The 16,506-nt window shown below is 34.2% G+C and overlaps 1 protein-coding gene across 1 annotated transcript in view; it reads right to left on the bottom strand.

Moving 5' to 3' along the window:
• LOC123555976 (uncharacterized) overlaps positions 1-16,506 on the bottom strand; it is a 43,755-nt gene that overhangs the window by 3,183 nt on the left and 24,066 nt on the right. Inside the window, exon 3 of the mRNA XM_053547940.1 lies at positions 2,597-2,791. Coding sequence (XP_053403915.1) covers positions 2,597-2,791 — 195 coding nt within the window. The remainder of the gene's footprint in view (positions 1-2,596; positions 2,792-16,506) is intronic.

Raw genomic sequence — 16,506 nt, forward strand, 5'->3', positions numbered from 1 at the left:
ACCTATAGATTATCAAAACAAACATTCTGACTATTTCCTATAAGTTTCAAACTTAAATTGTGGTCTCTATAGTGTTGAAAAGATTTTCTTGGATATGGCCTAGTGACCTAGTTTTTGAACCCACATGACCCAGATTCATACTTGACCTAGAAATGATTAAGACAAACATTTTGACCAAGTTTCATAAAGATTGAGTCACAAATGTGGCCTCTAAAGTGTTCACAAGCTTTTCCTTTGATTTGACCTGGTGACCTAGTTTTGACCCCACATGGTCCAGATTGAAACTTGACCTAGAAATAATCAAGCTAAACTTTCTGACTAAGTTTCAGAAATATTAGGTCTAGAGTGTTCACAAGCTTTTCCACTGATCTGACCTACTGACCTAGTTTTTGACCCAACATGACCCAGATTCAAATTTGACCTAGAGATCATCAATACTTACATACTGATCGAGTTTCATAAAGATTGCGCCACTAATGTGGTCTCCAGAGTGTCCACAAGCTTTTCCATTGATCTGACCTACTGGCCTAATTTTTAACCCCACATAACCCAGTTTCGAACTTGACCTAGAGATCATCAAGACTAACATTCTGACCCAGTTTCATAAAGATTAGGTCAAAAATGTGGTCCCTAGAGTGTTCACAAGCTTTTCCACTGATCTGACCTACTGACCTAGTTTTTGACCCCCACATGACCCAGTTTCAAATTTCACCTAGAGATCATCAAGACTTACAGTCTGACAGAGTTTCATAAAGATTGGGTCACAAATGTGGTCTCTAGAATGTTCGCAAGCTTTTCCTTTGATTTGACCTACTGACCTAGTTTTTCACCCTACATGACCCAGTGTCAAACTTGACCTAGAGGTTATCAATACAAACATTCTGATCAAGCTTCATAAAGATTGGGTCAAAAATGTGGTCTCTAGAGTGTTCACAAAGCAAATGTTGACGGACAATGGATGACGCACGTCGACGGACGCCGGACAATGACCGGTCACAATAGCTCACCTTGAGCACTATGTGCTCTGGTGAGCTAAAAATTTAGGACATGAAATGACAATGATACTGCACAATAAGTATGACGAAGCACTTCAAGAGAAGTTGTTTAAAGGTTTTTATTTTATTTAAGAAATAATTTATAGCAAAAGTATTTACGCACGATGGGTGGTTATACGTTGGGCGTAATAATTTCATGAGTGATTATTTGAACGACATATTACCACCCGAGTGTATAAACAGTGTTAAAGCACGCTTGTGCTATAAACTATTTCGATTCTTATATGCCCTTAATCTCAAACACTAGATAAAATATAGAAGCGCTCTTTCTAGGTCGCAACAAAAACTTTGACGTCACTGCACGTAAACGTGACGTCATTCTAGCGTAAGAGTGTTTTAACAGAGACAAGCATATTAGAATTCTATTTTCAGCTCTAGTTGCTCCTAAAAGGGACCAAGTACATCCCTTTGAACTAATATGGAAGAGAACCTTTCAATAATGTTGCAGACTAAGTTTGATGAAAATCCACCAAGTAGTTCAAAAGAAGACGTTGTTTAAAGTGTTTTTCCCTATAAATAACTGTAGCAGCCCTTAAAAGGACTAACATTTGAATATAATTTGGTAGAGGACCTCACAATGATGCTACAAACCAAGATTAAAGAAGGTCATGAGAAGTCATTTAAAGGTATTTCTATTTCAGCTTTAGTGTACCTACTTGAACAAGTGTCGGGGTGGACCTTATCATGATGCTACAGAGCAAGTTTGATCCATCCAGTAGTTCATGGGAAGAAATTGTTTAAAAGTCTGTCTTTCTATATTTAGCTCTAGCAGCCTTACAAGGGAACAAGTACACCCTAAAATGGACCAAGCGCTTCCGTCTGATTAAGTTTGGAAAAGATGTTAATTATAATGATGCTACAGACCCCAGGTTTGATGAAGATTCATTAAGCGGTTCATGAGGTCATTTTAATGTTTTATTATTTTTAGTTCTTGAAGCCCCTTTAAGGGTCTTAGCTTGACCATTTGAATAAGTTTGACAGAGGTCCATGCTAGGATGCTACTGACCCATGACCCAAGTTTGGTGTAATTCTGACTAGTAGTTTTTGAAAAGTAGATGTTTAAGTAAAAATGCTGATTGCGGCTAATAGCTATACTAATAGCTCACCCTGAACAATGTTCAATTGAGCTAAAAAAGTAGTTAAGACCCATCAAGAGGCTCATGAGTAGAATTTCTGTAATCTTTACCTTGCTATATTTCTAAATTGGACTGGTCCAGCATATAATTTGGGCCGTACCACTTATTATTTGAAGGGGTGTTCGCTGAATAGCAAACAGTGCAGACCATGATCAACCTGCACCGAATCTTTGTCTGCACTGGCCGCAAAGGCAAAATCATTTGCCCCCAGCAGTGCTAAAAGTTGAAGTTTTTTTTTTCTTATTCTTAACTCCAGTGGCCCTTGGTGAGTATTTTAGTATTTTATGCATTTGAAGTAAATATATCAAGATAAAATATTTTAGTGAAAGAAGGGCATTGGATATATTTAATGAGCCATGTTCACAGATTATTTACAAATGACAATCAAATCTTCTACCAACTCACCAAATGATGTGTCTCCTAGATTGATCTTTTCATTACATCCAGGACATGTCTTTGGACCCTTGCCAAACTGATTCTTATCAACCAAGCAGGAACCATCGTCAGCCAGAGGTCCAAACAAATGTACTGCCAAAATTGCTTGTATATTTGCTTTTGTCTTCATATTTGGCAATTTTTTCAGACACGTTTCATGTTTTTCTGAAAGAAATGAAGCAATAAGACTTTTTTCATGGTTCATACCTGTAGACTTGAGCCGATAAAATTCTATGATTTTTACTTTTTTCACATTACCTATATACTACAGTAATTCATTTATAACTGAGCTGGTGTGACTTTAAACCCAACAGATTTTTTTTAGAAAAAAAACAACACACTCTAAAAATGTTCCCCTGTGCAATAATTGAGCATAATGTATACATTAACTCAATGTCGTGGAAATGTACAATGGAAGTTGTCTTAGACTAGATTTTTTCTAAATACCATCATCAAAAACACTAAGCCAAATACATGTAACAGTTGTTATATGATAATGATTCATTATGCCATATTTGTATCAGCTATTTGACTTCTTTGAATGTAACACTGAGAAGTCATATCCTATTTTGTGTAAACTTTTAAAAATATTTCCTGCTGCGGGACTATCTTTGCCCAATTTTATCTACTCAAATCTGCAAACAAATGACTTCAGAAATTAAGTCAGTTCCCTGTGACCTTTATCTTTGCGCCACTGATCCTTAAATTTAGCTGTTTAATCCTGAGACCATTCTCAGTCTCCAGGTCACTGTGGCATTGAACTTTGACCTAAAACAATTCGGATCCTCCCTAAGTAGTGCTAAGTTACTTCTGAAAACACTTTCAGTCTCCTGGTCACCGTGACAGTTAAAATGTTGTTTGTTTTTTATCTTCATTTTTTTCTGCAAAACTGAACTATTATGATAATTTTCTATCAAAATCTGATCATAAGTAGCCTATATATATATATCCTCATCTTGATAAATTACCATTTTTGTACCTGCTCTGTCAGCTTTTACTTAGTTTTAGGTAAACATTCATTTCATATTAGTGTTAAACACATTTAAACTGATAAGCAATGACAGCCCTATTCATAAGGCCTAGGCATATATACAAGTATGTCTTATTATTGGTCACTTGTACCGTCACTTATACTGTACTGTTACAAATTAAACAGCCTTGTGCAAAACAGACAACTTCTGGACTGATGAAAGACCATACTTGTCAAGTCTCATGCAATGGGCGTGGGAGTCACACATTTCCGGTCCGAATCACGCTCTCATGCACATATTAAATTTTCTCACACACTTTCAACAAATCAGAAAGAAAAATTATTCAGTTAAGAGCGCTGTACGTGAAATGATCAAAATTGATCTAAATTTTTAAGTTTTAAATCGTTTTGAAGGCTATATGATCTATTAAAGGAATGGTTGTCTTTGATTGTTTGTTCTCTAAGGCCAGCATTTTTTATTTTTCTGGTTTACGGGAGCGCCGACCCTATTTTTTGACAAAACAAAATAAAAATAAAAGTCATTTTCAGTACTTTTATTTTCATTTTACCCGCCGACCGTCCGTAATTGCTGCTGTCAAAAATAAAAGTTTAACTGTATGGTAGAGGTTTTTAATCTAGAATAGATCAGTAGACGCATGAAAAATGGCGGCCTGCATCAAATGTAAAGGCTGAACACCACTAAATCCAGCTGTTCTTTATTTCATATAAAATCCACTCACTTCATAACGGTGTTTCGACATTTTCTAGCATATCAGATTTTCAGAGACTTTTATTCCCATAAAGAACTAGATCGCTACTTTAGAAAAACAAAAAGAAAAGGGGGTGTTAACTTTTATATAGCAAAACTACAGTTCGTTAAAGTTACAACCGCTGATTTACTACTTTCGCTTCTTTCAATTTCCTTTTCGTGACATTAATATTTATACGCGCCATTTTTATCTAGCATGCGATAGGAACATGCCGATTTTCATAGAAGCAAAAGTTTGTTACATACCTGAACGCGGTAGGGTAAAAGTAAGCACGTTTGCTCCGAGAAATGCACTAGAGGAAAAATTAGTATATTTATATTGGACTACTGTGACTAACTGCGAGCTTACATTCTATTTGGTAGTGATCAGCCATACAGAAAATTTTGTTTGATTTCATGAATTTGCATCATCTCAAAGTACAACTATTTCACAATGATTCGCTTGTTTTGGTGCAAATATTGAGAAAATATAGAGAATTTACAATTTTACAGTCACCCATCCCAATATGCAAAATTGCCTGTGCAAGCAATATTTCAATTATTTTACTATTCGTGAATTACATTTACTCCATTGATCGTTCGATGTGTCATTTTCATCAGACAACTAATTTAATATTATTTAGACAATAAAGTGCAAAATGCGAGAAAAGACATTTACTAGGTCCTAAAACGAACCAAAATAGTGCCACCTGGTCGAAAATTCGATCTAAATTCCAAAAACACAAGAAATTTAAGCGTTTTCAGTCATTTGTTACCGTTTTACATCATAAGAATAGATTAATGGCATTTCCATTCATTTTCGAGGGGTTTCAGAAAATAACATGTATTGCCCTTATAGGCTGAACACCACTAAATCCAGCTGTTCTTTATTTCATATAAAATCCACTCACTTCATAACGGTGTTTCGACATTTTCTAGCATATCAGATTTTCAGAGACTTTTATTCCCATAAAGAACTAGATCGCTACTTTAGAAAAACAAAAAGAAAAGGGGGTGTTAACTTTTATATAAGAAAACTACAGTTCGTTAAATACAACCCGCTGAATTTACTACTTTCCGCTTCTTCAATTTCTCTTTTCGTGACATTAAATTCTTACGCCGCCATTTTTATCTAGCATGCGATAGGAACATGCCGATTTCATTAGAATGCAAAGTGATACATACTGAAACGCGGTAGGGTAAAAGTAAGCACGTTGCTGCCGAGAAAATGCATAGGAAAGGAAAAAAGATTAGTACTATTTATATTTGGACTACTTGTGACTAGACCTGCGGAGGCTTACATTCTATTTGGTAGTGATCAGCCTATAAGAGAAAATTTTTGTTTGATTTTTCCATGAATTTGCATTCATTCTCAAAGTACACCTATTTCACAATGATTCTGCTTTGTTTTGGTGCAAAATATTGAGAAAATATAGAGAAATGACAATTCATTACAGGTCACCCCCATCCCCAAAAATATGCAAAATTTAGCCCTGTGCAAGCAATATTTCAATTAATTTTACCTTATTCGTGGAATTTACATTTTACATCCATTGAATCGTTACGATGTTTGTCATTTTCATTCAGAAACATCTAATTTCAATATTATTTAGACAACTGAAGTGCTAAAATGCGAGAAAAGACATTTACTAGGTCCTAAAACGAACCAAAATAGTGCCACCTGGTCGAAAATTCGATCTAAATTCCAAAAACACAAGAAATTTAAGCGTTTTCAGTCATTTGTTACGTTTTACATCATAAAGAATAGATTAATGGCATTTCCATTCATTTTCGAGGGGTTTCAGAAAATAACATGTATTGCCCCTTATAGGCTGAACACCACTAAATCCAGCTGTTCTTTATTTCATATAAAATCCACTCACTCATAACGGTGTTTCGACATTTTCTAGCATATCAGATTTCAGAGACTTTTATTCCCATAAAGAACTAGATCGCTACTTTAGAAAAACAAAAAGAAAAGGGGGTGTTAACTTTTATATAAGAAAACTACAGTTCGTTAAATACAACCCGCTGAATTTACTACTTTCCGCTTCTTTCAATTTCTCTTTTCGTGACATTAAATTCTTACGCCGCCATTTTTATCTAGCATGCGATAGGAACATGCCGATTTCATTAGAATGCAAAGTGATACATACTGAAACGCGGTAGGGTAAAAGTAAGCACGTTGCTGCCGAGAAAATGCACTAGGAAAGGAAAAAAGATTAGTACTATTTATATTTGGACTACTTGTGACTAGACCTGCGGAGGCTTACATTCTATTTGGTAGTGATCAGCCTATAAGAGAAAATTTTTGTTTGATTTTTCCATGAATTTGCATTCATTCTCAAAGTACACCTATTTCACAATGATTCTGCTTTGTTTTGGTGCAAAATATTGAGAAAATATAGAGAAATGACAATTCATTACAGGTCACCCCCATCCCCAAAAATATGCAAAATTTAGCCCTGTGCAAGCAATATTTCAATTAATTTTACCTTATTCGTGGAATTTACATTTTACATCCATTGAATCGTTACGATGTTTGTCATTTTCATTCAGAAACATACTAATTTCAATATTATTTAGACAACTGAAGTGCTAAAATGCGAGAAAAGACATTTACTAGGTCCTAAAACGAACCAAATAGTGCCACCTGGTCGAAATTCGATCTAAATTCCAAAAACACAAGAAATTTAAGCGTTTTCAGTCATTTGTTACCGTTTTACATCATAAAGAATAGATTAATGGCATTTCCATTCATTTTCGAGGGTTTCAGAAAATAACATGTATTGCCCCTTATAGGCTGAACACCACTAAATCCAGCTGTTCTTTATTTCATATAAAATCCACTCACTTCATAACGGTGTTTCGACATTTTCTAGCATATCAGATTTTCAGAGACTTTTATTCCCATAAAGAACTAGATCGCTACTTTAGAAAAACAAAAAGAAAAGGGGTGTTAACTTTTATATAAGAAAACTACAGTTCGTTAAATACAACCCGCTGAATTTACTACTTTCCGCTTCTTTCAATTTCTCTTTTCGTGACATTAAATTCTTACGCCGCCATTTTTATCTAGCATGCGATAGGAACATGCCGATTTCATTAGAATGCAAAGTGATACATACTGAAACGCGGTAGGGTAAAAGTAAGCACGTTGCTGCCGAGAAAATGCACTAGGAAAGGAAAAAAGATTAGTACTATTTATATTTGGACTACTTGTGACTAGACCTGCGGAGGCTTACATTCTATTTGGTAGTGATCAGCCTATAAAGAAAATTTTAGATTGATTTTTCCATGAATTTGCATTCATTCTCAAAGTACACCTATTTCACATGATCTGCTTGTTTTGGTGCAAAATATTGAGAAAATTAGACAAAGCAACATTAGGTAACCAGAAAAATGCACAATTCATGATAAATTCAGATTTGACATCTCACCATTCACATTATAAATATGAAACGATTATTCATTCACTGTGAACAACAAATTCAATAATTAGAAAAGCTTAAAATCGATGGAAAACATTTTACATCATAATCGTTACATGTTTGTCTGAATTTTACATTCAAAGAAACATACAATTTCAATATTTAGCAAACGTAATTTGTGCTAAAATGCAGTAAAGACATAGTAACATATGATGAAAATTCATTAATTCAACACAAATTAGTTTCGTCATTGAAGGTTAAGATATAATTTCCACATCTAAATAACATGTATTGCCCTTATAGCGAACACCACTAATCCAGCTGTCTTTATTCATATAAAATCCACTCACTTCATAACGGTGTTTCGACATTTTCTAGCATATCAGATTTTCAGAGACTTTTATTCCCATAAAGAACTAGATCGCTACTTTAGAAAAACAAAAAGAAAAGGTGGTGTTAACTTTTATATAAGAAAACTACAGTTCGTTAAATACAACCCGCTGAATTTACTACTTTTCGCTTCTTTCAATTTCTCTTTTCGTGACATTAAATTCTTACGCCGCCATTTTTATCTAGCATGCGATAGGAACATGCCGATTTCATTAGAATGCAAAGTGATACATACTGAAACGCGGTAGGGTAAAAGTAAGCACGTTGCTGCCGAGAAAATGCACTAGGAAAGGAAAAAAGATTAGTACTATTTATATTTGGACTACTTGTGACTAGACCTGCGGAGGCTTACATTCTATTTGGTAGTGATCAGCCTATAAATTGTGTGAAATTAAATTGGAAAAATATACAAGTTTACAGACAATAATCTTTGGAATGAGTTGGCAGAGATAACAAGTGTTGTAAAGAAATTGGATCTGAGTAGAAATTACGGCACCTAAAGCTCAACATTAGGAGTAATCACCTACGAAAAATGGCCTTCACTATCGGTATCAAAGCTGTCCAGATGTTGAAAAATCTGGCGTATCACATGTACAAGATTTGTTGTCTGTATATTATAATTGGACAACGATCGAATTCATGTGGGACTGTCAGAAAAATACCACAATTGATAAAAAGGAAAGAAACCGAAGAAATGGCAAAATGGAAGAGCAAAAGTGAGTATCAGCTTGCTTAACATATTTTTTTTTACTTTGAAGTCTTGAGGGTTAGAGAAGAAAAACTAACTAATTCCACAATTTTCAGTAGTTCTGTTCAAAACAAAGTGCAATTTCAATGTAAAATGACATGTCCCTGCAAATGCTCGACAATGATACATGTGATAAAAGATTCAAACTAGTCAAAATAATTGGACCGTCAGATTAATGGTTGTTTAATATTTGTGACAGGCAATCTAATCCAGTGGAGATATTGGCCATATATAAAAGATTATCTCAATATGCGTAGTTATACAGAACTAGTTTTTGTTGTGTGATTCGTCTTGTCCGTACGCAAGGCTTTTATGGTTATGGATATTCACCTATATTCACAATGGAAATATACCGGATACACTCAGTGAACCTCTAGACTATACTCAGTTGCTGTTGGGACCTAGGCTTATGGACAAGCACAGCAAAGTAGAACAACAAAAACAGTAAGTGACCTTATAACGGAGATTTAATATAAATTCCTAGGATCAAGTTCTAGCCAGGTACTATATTAGATATGGCACAAAATGTGCACCTCTGCACAAGTGTGTCCATTTGTAACCTACTATATACATTTGGTTACTGGGGTTACTTACTATATTGCTTTGGTTACTCTTCTAAATGTGTGGCAATACACATAACCAATGACTTTTATAAGATTTTGTTGAGAAAAAATCATGTCTCTTTTCTGGTTACCAGGTTACCCTTCTTTTCTTTGGTTACTTCTGGTTACTTGCGGTTACCAAAGCATTATACTTATGAAACATGTATTGAAAATAATTTGAGAAAAAAACATGTCTTTTTTTTCTGGTTACTGGGTTACCCTTCTTTTCTTTGGTTACTCCTGGTTACTTTTGGTTACTAGAGTATATACTTAGGAATCATGTTCTGAAAATAATTTCAGAAAAAAACATGTCTATTTTTCTGGCTACTGGGTTACCCTTCTTTTCTTTGGTTACTTCTGGTTACTTGCGGTTACCAAAGCATTATACTTATGAAACATGTATTGAAAATAATTTCAGAAAAAAACATGTCTCTTTTTCTGGTTACTGGGTTACCCTTCTTTTCTTTGGTTACTCCTGGTTACTTTTGGTTACTAGAGTATATACTTATGAAACATGTATTGAAAATAATTTCAGAAAAAAACGTGTCTCTTTTTCTGGTTACTGGGTTACCCGTCTTTTCTTTGGTTACTTCTGGTTACTGGTGGTTACTAGAGTATATACTTACGAAACATAAATTGAAGATAATTTGAGGGGAAAAAAACATGTCTTTTTTCTGGTTACTGGGTTACCCTTCTTTTCTTTGGTTACTTCTGGTTACTTTTGGTTACTAGAGCATATACGTATGAAACATGTATTGAAAATAATTTGAGAAAAAAAACATGTCTCTTTTTCTGGTTACTGGGTTACCCTTCTTTTCTTTGGTTACTTCTGGTTACTGGTGGTTACTAGAGTATATACTTATGAATCATGTATTGAAAATAATTTCAGAAAAAAACATGTCTCTTTTTCTGGTTACTGGGTTACCCTTCTTTTCTTTGGTTACTCCTGGTTACTTTTGGTTACCAAAGCATTATACTTATGAAACATGTATTGAAAATAATTTCAGAAAAAAACGTGTCTCTTTTTCTGGTTACTGGGTTACCCTTCTTTTCTTTGGTTACTCCTGGTTACTTTTGGTTACTAGAGTATATACTTATGAATCATGTATTGAAAATAATTTCAGAAAAAAACATGTCTCTTTCTGGTTACTGGGTTAACCTTCTTTTCTTTGGTTACTCTGGGTTACTTTTGGTTACCAAAGCATTATACTTATGAAACATGTATTGAAAATAATTTCAGAAAAAAACGTGTCTCTTTTTCTGGTTACTGGGTTACCCTTCTTTTCTTTGGTTACTCCTGGTTACTTTTGGTTACTAGAGTATATACTTATGAAACATGTATTGAAAATAATTTCAGAAAAATACATGTCTCTTTTTCTGGTTACTGGGTTACCCTTCTTTTCTTTGGTTACTTCTGGTTACTGGTGGTTACTAGAGTATATACTTATGAAACATGAATTGAAGATAATTTGAGGAAAAAAACATGTCTCTTTTTTCTGGTTACTGGGTTACCCTTCTTTTCTTTGGTTACTTCTGGTTACTTTTGGTTACTAGAGTATATACTTATGAAACATGTATTGAAAATAATTTCAGAAAAAAACATGTCTCTTTTTCTGGTTACTGGGTTACCCTTCTTTTCTTTGCTTACTGGTGGTTACTTGCGGTTACTAGGACATTATACTTATGAAACATGTATTGAAAATAATTTCAGAAAAAAAACATGTCTCTTTTTCTGGTTACTGGGTTACCCTTCTTTTCTTTGGTTACTCCTGGTTACTTTTGGTTACCAAAGCATTATACTTATGAAACATGTATTGAAAATAATTTCAGAAAAAAACATGTCTCTTTTTTCTGGTTACTGGGTTACCCTTCTTTTCTTTGGTTACTTTTGGTTACTTGCGGTTACTAGGGCATTATACTTATGAAACATGTATTGAAAATAATTTCAGAAAAAAACATGTCTCTTTTTCTGGTTACTGGGTTACCCTTCTTTTCTTTGGTTACTTTTGGTTACTTGCGGTTACTAGGGCATTATACTTATGAAACATGTATTGAAAATAATTTCAGAAAAAAACATGTCTCTTTTTCTGGTTACTGGGTTACCCTTCTTTTCTTTGGTTACTTTTGGTTACTTGCAGTTACTAGGGCATTATACTTATGAAACATGTATTGAAAATAATTTGAGAAAAAAAACATGTCTCTTTTTCTGGTTACTGGGTTACCCTTCTTTTCTTTAGTTACTTCTGGTTACTGGTGGTTACTAGAGTATATACTTATGAAACATGTATTGAAAATAATTTCAGAAAAAAACATGTCTCTTTTTCTGGTTACTGGGTTACCCTTCTTTTCTTTGGTTACTCCTGGTTACTTTTGGTTACTAGAGCATATACCTATGAAACATGTATTGAAAATAATTTCAGAAAAAAACATGTCTCTTTTTTCTGGTTACTGGGTTACCCTTCTTTTCTTTGGTTACTGGTGGTTACTAGAGCATAAACCTATGTACTGAAAAAAAAAAAAACATGTCTCTTTTTCTAGTTACGGGGTTACACTTCTTTTCTTTGGTAACTTCTGGTTACTTGCGGTTACTCCAGGTTATGTTCAGTTACTAGAGCAAATACCTCTATATTTTGATGAAAATGAACAGTATATATTATGGTGAATGTGTTACACTTCTGTATTACTTTGGTAAGCATGTGTACTTGGTAAATACTTGTATATACATTCATTTACATTTATTATTACAAGAAAAAACTGGTCATCATTTCTGTTTATAAATTCTTTAGCATACTCACTATAACTTGTGATAATCCAAGCATATATATACTTTTTAGCTCGACTATTCGAAGAATAGTCTAGCTATTCTACTCACCCTGGCGTCGGCGTCGGCGTCACACCTTGGTTAAGTTTTTGCATGCAAGTACATACAGCTATCATTTAAAGGCATATAGCTTTGAAACTTATTTATTCTTTTTCTAGGTCAATTACCAACCTCACTGGGTCAAGTTCCATAACTCTAACATGTATTTTGAGCAAATTATGCCCCCTTTTGGACTTAGAAAATTCTGGTTAAAGTTTTACATGCAAGTTACTATCTCCAAAACTAATGCAGATATTGAATTGAAACTTCACATGTGTCTTCGGGGTTATAAAACTAGTTGATAGCACCAAGTCCCATAACTCTGACCTTAATTTTGGCCAAATTATGCCCCCTTTTGTACTTAGAAAATTTTGGTTAAAGTTTTGCGTGCAAGTACATACAGCTATTACTAAAAGGCATATAGATTTGAAACTTATTTTTTCTTTTTCTAGATCAATTACCTACCTCACTGGGTCAAGTCCCATAACTCTGACATGTATTTTGGCCAAATTATGCCCCCTTTTGGACTTAGAAAATTCTGGTTAAAGTTTTGCGTGCAAGTACATACAGCTATTACTAAAAGGCATATTGATTTGAAACTTATTTTTTCTTTTTCTAGATCAATTACCTACCTCACTGGGCCAAGTCCCATAACTCTGACATGTATTTTGAGCAAATTATGCCCCCTTTTGGACTTAGAAAATCCTGGTTAAAGTTTTACATGCAAGTTACTATCTCCAAACTAATGCAGATATTGAATTGAAACTTCACATGTGTCTTCGGGTTATAAAACTAGTTGATAGAATCAAGTCCCATAACTCTGACATGTATTTTGGGCAAATTATGCCCCCTTTTGGACTTAGAAAATCCTGGTTAAAGTTTTGCGTGCAAGTACATACAGCTATTACCAAAAGGCATATAGCTTTGAAACTTATTTATTCTTTTTCTAGGTCAGTTACCAACCTCACTGGGTCAAGTTCCATAACTCTTAACATGTATTTTGAGCAAATTATGCCCCCTTTTGGACTTAGAAAATTCTGGTTAAAGTTTTACATGCAAGTTACTATCTCCAAAACTAATGCAGATATGGAATTGAAACTTAACATGTTTCTTCGGGGTTATTAAACTAGTTGATAGCATCAAGTCCCATAACTCTGATATGCATTTTGGTCAAATTATGTCCCGTTTCGAACTTAAAACTCTTTTGATATTTAACATTTTGGGTAATAATTTCCTGCTTCTGTGACAATATTTCGAATAGTCGAGCTTGGCTGTCTTACGGACAGCTCTTGTTGTATAAGATTATAAGTGTTTTGCAAAAGACAAGAACATGTCTGCATCCTAATCCTAGTTATATTTAAGGAAACAGTGCAGTGGTCATCTGAACTTAGATTAAAGTAATATGGGCAAGTTTTGAAAGGGGAAATCATACTCAGTGGTTCTTTATATTGGATGTACAAACTGAGGAGGATACTTGTATTTTTAAGAAATGAAACATCTTTCATTTTTGGTGTCCATGGGAAATGAACGGCAGAATAGAATCGGCAAACCGTGAATCACGCTAATAATTTATGTATAATGTGCCAGTCCTATTCTGTTGTTCATTTTGCATGAACATCCAAAAAACTTTCATTTCATTTATTGACATTTCATTTCCTCTCCATTTGTAAACAAGATTATATTTTAAATTTTGTTGCTAGAAAAGCTGCCAGGAGCGTAGACAGGTATACGCAAATATGCGTAAACGTATAAATAAAATAGCCCCCAAAATGCAATAAATATTGATGCCTATACTGGATTAGGCACAAAAACTAGAAAACGCTGCAAATCAAAAAGTTAAAGAATGAGTTTTTATTAAAAAAAAACCTCTTGTTACTTCTTGTATTAACCTGAATAAAATGTTTTCTATTATTCACTTGGTATAAACTATACAGTACAGTGAGAAACAATTATTGCATGACAGTTTTTGTTTTATCATTGTTTTCAATTAGTATCTGAATGATGATTTACAACCGGGAAACTTCAAAGATGTCTTTGACAAGTAAGCATCAAGTAATAAGCTTCAGATGTTGAAACTGTTACAAGGAGTGTACAGGTTCCCTTCTAGGTATACATGCAGTAAAGCTATGATTTAAGGGTCTGACCAAATATTGTGAATTTCATCAGGAAATATATCATACTTTTAATGTAGACCTACACCATGTTTTATCTCAGAAATATTTCAAAGTTAACTTATGTGTAACAAAAACCTTGAAACTTGTTCAAAATTATTTAGTTAAAATTTTGTCTCAAAGTACTCCAGAATGCACCTAATTTGATCCAGAATTCATAAAGTTTTTGGGGGAGCAAGCCCGGACTCCCCACCTCCTAGAAATATACAGAATTCTCATGTGCGAAAGGTGATTTTCAGGCCAGCTACGCCTCTGAACATTCTTCCTGAATATACAACATCATCAAAACACGGGCCCAATTTTAAATAAGTATCATTGACGTAACTTTCCCTCTCAGGGTGACAGGAATTAGGGGGAGGGTTGGGGGGCATAAACCCCCATCCCCACCCCCAATAATTTGACCGATTAAGGTAATTATCATATGGAAATTTCTGAGTCAGTTTTAGCTGTGCTGTGCCCTGCAGTTCTGTAATTATTGTTTTTGATGGGCTAAGCACGCACAACAAAATGCTTCCTACGTGCCTACTGCCAATAAAAAAGAATAGGGCAATTGAAAATACTGGAAAGTAAAATGAACTTGTGTAAGAAGCAAAACCAGGTCACAGAATTAAGTGGTCTTTTACCCATTTTTTAATTGTATTCAATACATGACACCAAATATTCTCTTCATTTTGTTTCATTAAGTATTCTGGTTGTATGTAACAATTCAAACATTGTACCTTTCAAAAACGTATATGCATTTATATATGTATCTTGGTATTTTCCCCCTCTCCTACATTCTGTTCAAAATGTCTGAATAACCAAGCACACAAAACCAATCAGATTATAGTATTATCTGACAATTTTTTAAGTGACAAAAACAAAATGATATAATCTTTATTTCAGTTTATTACGTTAGAATTTTATAATTACGGTACATATTACAAACAACATAGAAAACAATAGCTGTCGTAGGACAGCAACGCTTGATTATTCAATAGCTTTTTCAATTAAATAAATACAAATATCAAAAATGGGGGATAATTTGTAAAGTTGCAAAAGAGGAACCTGTAAATGCATATCTGTACGTGAAAATGGATAACTGTGTCAATTTTCAATCCATTTTCATTAGTGGTTATTGAGATACCAGCTTACATACAAAATCTTAACTAGAATTTGCTAAGTCAAGAAAGGGACATAATTTTGTAAAAATGCAAACCTGTGCACTGCATGTCAAATCACTGCAGTGCACAAGTGTGTGAAGTTTCAATGCATTCCCATTACCGAGTACTAAGATACCAGCTTAACCAAAAACTGCTAGGCATAATTCGTTATGGAACAGTGAACAAGTGCCATTACCTTCTTCATGGGTACTAAGATACCACCTGTAACATACAAAAGCTTAACCAAAAACTGTCAAGTCAAAAAAGGTGCATACAATGTTTTAAGTTGTTCAGTTGTACTGTCCTGCTATTAAGTTAGGCAGTGCATCAAAATAAGTAAACAAGAGGACCATGATGGTCCTGAATCGCTCACCTCTTCCCACATGACCCAGTTTTGAGTATGACGTCGTTTTTTCTATTATTTGACATAGTGACCTAGTTTTTGAGCTCATGTGACCCAGTTTTGAACTTGACCTAGATATTATCAAGATAAAAATTCTGACCAATTTTCATGAAGATCCATTGAAAAATATGGTCTCTAGAGAGGTCACAAGGTTTTTCTATTATTTGACCTATTGACCTAGTTTTCGAAGGTACGTGACCCTGATTTGAAACTGACCTAGATATCATCAAGGTGAACATTCTCACTAATTTTCATGAAGATCTCATGAAAAATATGGCCTCTAGAGAGGTCACAAGGTTTTTCTATTTTTATACCTACTGGCCTAGTTTTTGACCGCACGTGACCCAGTTTCGAAACTGACCTAAATATCATCAAGGTGAACATTCAGATCAATTTTCATGAAGATCCATTGAAA

The sequence above is a fragment of the Mercenaria mercenaria genome, chromosome 7 (assembly GCF_021730395.1).
Source record: "Mercenaria mercenaria strain notata chromosome 7, MADL_Memer_1, whole genome shotgun sequence".
NCBI classification, from domain to species: Eukaryota; Metazoa; Mollusca; class Bivalvia; order Venerida; family Veneridae; genus Mercenaria; species Mercenaria mercenaria.